General features: G+C 38.2%; 1 protein-coding gene across 1 annotated transcript; it reads left to right on the forward strand.

The window, feature by feature from the left end:
- The first annotated feature begins 357 nt into the window (after positions 1-357).
- On the forward strand, positions 358-5,713 carry lrit3b (leucine-rich repeat, immunoglobulin-like and transmembrane domains 3b). Its single transcript, XM_051917855.1, has 4 exons — positions 358-369; positions 2,313-2,754; positions 3,942-4,004; positions 4,865-5,713. The coding sequence occupies exons 1-4, from the start codon at positions 358-360 to the stop codon at positions 5,299-5,301; spliced, it is 954 nt and encodes a 317-aa protein (XP_051773815.1). The 3' UTR covers positions 5,302-5,713.
- The last annotated feature ends 989 nt before the right edge of the window (positions 5,714-6,702 follow it).

Here is a 6,702-nt window from a genome sequence, read left to right on the forward strand (position 1 = left end):
CACCATTCTACATCCAAGGAGTTTCACAAACCTGTCTTCCCTTCATGAGTTACGATTGGACGGGAACCTCCTCTCCACCTTCCCCTGGGAGGGACTCAGGGATGTGCCCCGCCTCCGAACACTTGGACTGCACAATAACCGCCTGGCACGAATCCCACCCCTGGCTGCGCGTTACCTTGGCAATGTGACTTATCTGGACCTCTCGAGCAACAAGCTGAGCACCCTGCCTAATGATCTAACTGCTCTCTGGCCTTTCAGTGACGGCACTCAAAGCCAGCGCTCAGTGGTTCTAGGTGAAACATAAAGAGGAGACACCACACTATAGATCATTTGTTAAGCTGTAGGATCATAACTAAAATGAAGAACGCAGTAAGTCGCTGATAACCAGTGTTGGGGTAATGCATTACAAGTAACTTGAGTTACGTAATCAGATTACTTTTTTCAAATAACTAGTAAAGTAACGCATTAATTTTTCAATTTACAACAAAATATCTAAGTTATCAAATAAGTAACAAGTTACTTTTTCACATTTATTGACTGACAGCTCTCCTGTCCACATAATGAGAGAAATTGTGTGTAAACATGATGGTTATTGTAGTTCTAGACTAAATGTGAACATGCATTTACTCATCTCACTTGAACGAAAACATTCAGCATTTCTCAAAATTAATAAAAACAGTGAAATGCGATCTCACAATTTTACACAAACCTGTAATAATTAACTATATTAAATTACACAAATATACTTTATGAATTTAATCTCACTTTAATAACCAATGTCTTTGCTGTTGACCTTCAATGATCTAATTCAACCATACTAATAAGCAAAAATTACTTTAGATTTAGAAATAAGAGTGTTAAACTTCCTTCTCCTGTATAGAGTACCTCAGGGATGACGTGTTTTTGTAGGCCAGCCCTGAAGTTAGCGGCGCACGGGTTCCCTCGATCGAAAGCCAATGCATTTTCCCCATAGACTTTTGGAAAATCGCAAAAAATAAGCTCTGTGTTTAACAAAGGGTTTTGACACTTACACGTTTTGTCTATCAAGGTAATCTTTAGAAGTTAACACAACATTTATACATTTTGAAGCCTAAATAAAGTCGTCAGATATAAAAAGCTAACAGTAGGCTATAAACGGATTACAGCACACCATGGTCGCGGATCAACGTCACCACCATCAAGCTTCCTCAAACTTTATTTAGAAAACAACTTTATTTAAAAACATGCTCGCTGATTATGATCTGCGCTGTGTATGAATACTTATCCACTTTTTCATGAGAAATGCTGTCCAAATGTCCTGTTTGTCATGATGACGTCTAAAGTCCCCGCCAAAGGAAGTAGTCCCTTTTAGCAATTTGTTAGCAACCGCCGTTTTTAAGACACAATAATGGGTTAAACTGTTGTGTTTTATGTCATAGATCAAAACGTGAAAATATTCAGGGGCTTTGTTAACCACAGACCTTATTTCAGGCGATTTAGCAAAAACCCATTCAAAAAACCCATAGATTTTAGTGTGATGGAACCGGAAGTCCTAAAATGCTAACTCGCTTCCGGGTTTTGCCTACAAAAACACGTCATCCCTGAGGTACTCTATTATATTCTTCTTTAATCCAGAATGGCAGCACAGCTGAAAGGTTTGTTTGAGCTGCGCCCTCTACTGTACAGAAGTAAATATGCATTTCCTTCAGCCTGAGGCTTAATTATTTCACTTTTGGAGTGAAAGTTCCTTTACATTTGCCAAAAATACAACTTTTTTGTTGTTATTAAAAAACAAACAAGCAAGCCCAGCCCAGGTGAGAAAAAGTAACGCAAAAGCAATGTAACACATTATTTTTCATAAAAAGTAACACAATTAGTTATGTTTTTAGTAACGCAATATTGTAATGCATTACTTTTAAAAGGAACTTTCCCCAACACTGCTGTTAACTAACCTACGCCAGTGATCTACATATGGTACTCATGACAATACTGGCGACAATATGAGGCACAGAAAAAGATTTCCAAATTGATCAAGTTTCAAGTATGTCGCTGACGTTTGGAACCTACTGTATTCAGTGAGCCAAAATAAATAGGAAAACGTTTTTAGCACATAATAATCCTGTCACACTCTCATTGGCCCAGATACAACTATATTAGACAAACTGTTCCACACACACGGACACCACCAAAGTCAGTGAAACCAAATAAAGTCATTAATGTCTTATGTTAATGAAATATTTAGCCAACCTGACTGGTGTACACAAACACATACGTGATATCTAAGTGTGATCTGAGAGTTTTCAGCCTTTTGATGGCTCACTGCGTTCCTCCAGTGGAAACCAAAGCCCTGTACTCTGATTAGCCCAGTGTTTCTGGAGAGAACAGATTATGTAATCAGTGCACACCTCTGTCTGAAGACTCAATGTGTCATCACGTCACCCTCTCTCGCCCATTTCATTCCTCTCGCAGGTCTTCAGGACAACCCCTGGGTGTGTGACTGTAGGCTTTCCACCTTGCTTGACATTAGTAAAGCCCCAGAATCCTCTCTGGTCCTGTTGGATCGGTTCCTGACCTGTAGTGAACCGCCAGATCTCGCTGGAGTTCCCTTTCAGAGTGTGGAGCTCACTCGCTGCCGCAGGCCCTACGTGGTGACCTCTGCCACAAAGATCACAGCTTTACTGGGCAGCAATGTCCTACTTCGCTGTGATGCAACAGGACACCCGACTCCAACAATTATGTGGATAAAATCTGCCAGATCTAACCTTTATAACCAAGGTATCTTCTTGTACATTGTTATGCTGATTAAATATGAATCTAATGAAAAATTTGGTAACACGTTACCAAAATATATTTATAAAATATATTTGGTTACCACTTGTAGTACACTCTGGGTTCAAATGTACTATAAGTAGTATCTAAATATATTTTTTAAATACAGAGATAGTATATTAAAAGCATATTTTAGTTCATATTTCATGGTGTCTCAAAATAGCACAGTTGAGTACACTTAGATGTTCTTAAGATTGTCTTAAGAAGTACTAAAGAAGAATTTTTAGTATATTAAGTACAAAATTAGTGCACGAAAATAGAGCACTTTAAGTACATTATAGAAATGTACTTTTTTTTCACCTGGGTACTCACTCCCATGTCATCCAAGATGTTTATGTCTTTCTTTCTTCAGTCGAAAAAGAAATTTCACTGGGGTACAACGAAAAAGAAACTTCAACAGGCTGAAGGTCCAAATTGATGTTTCAATGCAGCTTCAACTGGCTTTACATGATCCCAGCCGAGGAATAAGGGTCTTGTCTAGCGAAATGATCAGTCATTTTCTAAAAAAAAAAAAATTGGATATACTTTTTAACCACAAATGCTTGTCTTGCACTGCTCTGCGATGCGCCACACATGACGTAATCATGTTGGAAAGGTCACGTGTGACATCGGCGGAAGTACAGATCCAGTGTCTACAAAGCGAACGGGCAAAGACTAAGTCAAACGCCCTTTGCAAAAAAAAAAAAAAAGGTAAAACAACGATGTCGGATGATTTTAAAGTTGGAGGAGAAAATGAGATTGGGGTTTTTCATCCTACCGCAGTACTTAGGTACGCCTACGTCACGCGTGACCTTTCCAATGTAATTACGTAAGCATTTGTGATTAAAAAATAGTATATAAATTATTTTTTTTTAGAAAATGACTGATTGTTTCACTAGATAAGACCCTTATTCCTTGGCTGGGATCATGTAGAGCCCTTTGAAGCTGCATTGAAACATCAGTTTGGACCTTCAACCCGTTGTACCCCAGTGAAGTCCACTATATGGAGAAAAACTTCGAAATTTGAATTCTGACTTGAACTAATCCTTTAACAAATGAGACCTTATTGTAAAATTTGTAATGTTAAAGTAGTGAATTACTGTTATTTCACTGGTGATCCCAGAGTTTTGAACTATGTTCTCCTTTATTTTAAGCTTGTTGTAAGCAGATGCAAAGCAGCATTGACACCGAAAGATTGCCCAGAAAACTTTCTGGCTGTAAGTAACCTTTAGAACTTTGTCACAGTTAAAGGTGCAGTAAGCAAGTTCTGAGAAATGCTGTTGAAAGTGGATCAGACCGAGCAGCACAACACACTTGTAGCCAATCAGCAGTAGGGGGCGTGTCTACTCATGATGGAGGAGGAGAGAGAGAGTTAGCAAGAGGGAGATGAAAGACTGTAAAAAGAGACATTACAAAAGAGAAAAGGTCAGAGGAATCTCACTGGAAAAAGAAGAGTTGTGATCAGGCGAGGGCTTTAGGACCCACGTTAATATTAGAAAAGCTTTCCAGCGCTGGAGAAACCTGGAGAAGAAACAAGGCCTGAAAACGAATGCAGAGCTCCATATGTAACTGGTTTCTCAGAACCAAGATATGCTGTTGTTGTAATGTTAGCTATGGTAAAAGGACAGTTTTGAGTGTCATTGTTTGTCTGGAACTAGTGTGCTACAGGTGACCAACAACAAACTCCTGCTTGTATATACTTTTGTGTACTGTATTTTAATTTTTTTGTACTTCCTTGTCTTTTGGTCATCATCTTCACTTTATTTTGCTTTGCTTCTGCATTGCTTGTTCATGCATTTTGAGGTGGAGCAATGGTGTGTGTTTGTTTGGGTTGATTTCAAATATCAACAGTGTTTCTCAAAAATCGCTTACTGCAACTTTAAAATTTTTAACTGTTTAGCTGTAGTGCACTTGGTTTTGTAAACCTTGGTGTTTAAATATTACCCTACAAAGCAGATTGGGGCAAATGTTTTACCAGTTTATAAGCTAGTAAATCACGTAAGTCAGTGTTATCTTCATTCACTTGATTTAATGTCTGATCACATGAACACTTCACTTTTATACCCACTACCTGCAGATGTACAAGAGTCTCCACGTGTGGGAATCCGTTGGTCGGCAGTCAGTCTTAATGGAATATCCTACAGAGATGCAGGGGAGTACCGATGCAGAGCACAAAACATGGCAGGGATATCAGAGGCCATTGTCAGTCTGAATGTGGTCGGGTTAATGGCGGAATATGCAAACTCCAAAAACTCTGATCAACAGCAAACGGTTGCAAAATCAGACTATTCACAGAGGAAACCCAATCAGAAATCCAAAGCCTTACCTCGAAACATGACTGGACAGCCCTCCCTTATAAAGAGAGTCATGAAAATCCCCAAAGCCAGCAGAGACAAAATGAAAAGGGACAGGATAGCTGTACAGAACCTGCCACGGAGACGCTTTTTGATTGCTTCTGAAAATCCACTCCACAAAAGACAAACACCTCATGTCTCCATGTCAATTCACACCTGACACATTTAAATGTGTAATTTCAGGAAGTTTATTTTTTCATATGAATGACCATAACCTTGTATATTTCCTTAATGGAAGGTTGCGTTCATGTATTACACAGCCATGACCAGCAGATGGCAGCTCTGAGCTAAAGACTCTTCATGACAAAAGCTGTTTATTTAAAAAAAAAATACACTGAAATTGTACTTTTAAAAAAGCTTGTTAAAATGATGTTCCCTCACATGAACCTCTAGTCATATCAGTAACCTAATAAAAGTCACATTGTTACTGTAAAGAATTTATCTGGTGAATAGTATTACTGGTGTATTAGGCTATACAGTACATCAAGTAAATACCTCTTTTATAATGTATGGCTCTATAAATATATGTGAACTTAATAGCTGTTGATGAACAAATTGAGCCAGTATCTGTGTTAAACAGTGTTCGAGTGACAATTTTGCTGATCTGTTTTCTTCTGAAATTACCTTTATATTGGGTCAAATAAGAGTGATGAAATTCAGTGAGATTATTCATCTTAATAGCTGTAAAAGCTTTGTGTCTTTCTTAGATCATTGATACTCCCAGATAAAGATGTTACATCACCATTGTTTCTACGTCTTATTTTATATTTACCGTCAAGTCATCTCACAGACTGATAACAAATGATTTTATGATTATATGATTATGATATGTCAATAAACAAAGACTTTCATATCATTGCCCTCCTATAAATGTTCAAGATCTGATTTCATCACTCAGTCCCGTAAAATATACACCATATTCATGGTGAGAAAGTATGTGGATTTTTAAGTGTTTTACCTGAGCACTACAACGCCAAGATTACAATAGTTCGTTTTTGTGATGGTTTTGTAGAAACTCACACCTGATTGTCATCACTAACATCTGGCTCATATTACTGTGGCGATGACACTGTTTATTCTCCGTTATAAATGTGTTTTACTTAATTCACCTGCTGTTGGGAGGAGGTGTTCAGGAGGAAAAAGAGTTAGGAGGGAGGGGCTAACACAGCGCGCGGGGAGTAAAGAAGAGTTGAGTTGAACGTTAGTCAAGCGGAAGAAACGTTAGTCAAAGTCTTTCTGCATTTTATTATTTTTGGCGAAAATATTTTATATTGGCGACACCTCCTGATACCTGCGTTTTAATTTGTAAACGTTCAGTAAATAAACCACAGCCTGTTGGGTGCTTTCAAACTGGATTCTCGTCTCCTGTCTGTTTCTCCTGGGACAGTGCAAAATGCCACATTACCAAAGCATAATTAACAAAATGTTCACTTTTTGAATGTTACATTGAAGCGGATCCAATGAAGACATGCTGTAAAAGTCATTCCAGTTTGGGGCTGTTTACACAACACCGTTTTCAACTAAAATCGGAAAACATTTTATGCGTTTTGGCTGTACACGA

The sequence above is a fragment of the Ctenopharyngodon idella genome, chromosome 13, assembly GCF_019924925.1.
Source record: "Ctenopharyngodon idella isolate HZGC_01 chromosome 13, HZGC01, whole genome shotgun sequence".
NCBI classification, from domain to species: domain Eukaryota; kingdom Metazoa; phylum Chordata; class Actinopteri; order Cypriniformes; family Xenocyprididae; genus Ctenopharyngodon; species Ctenopharyngodon idella.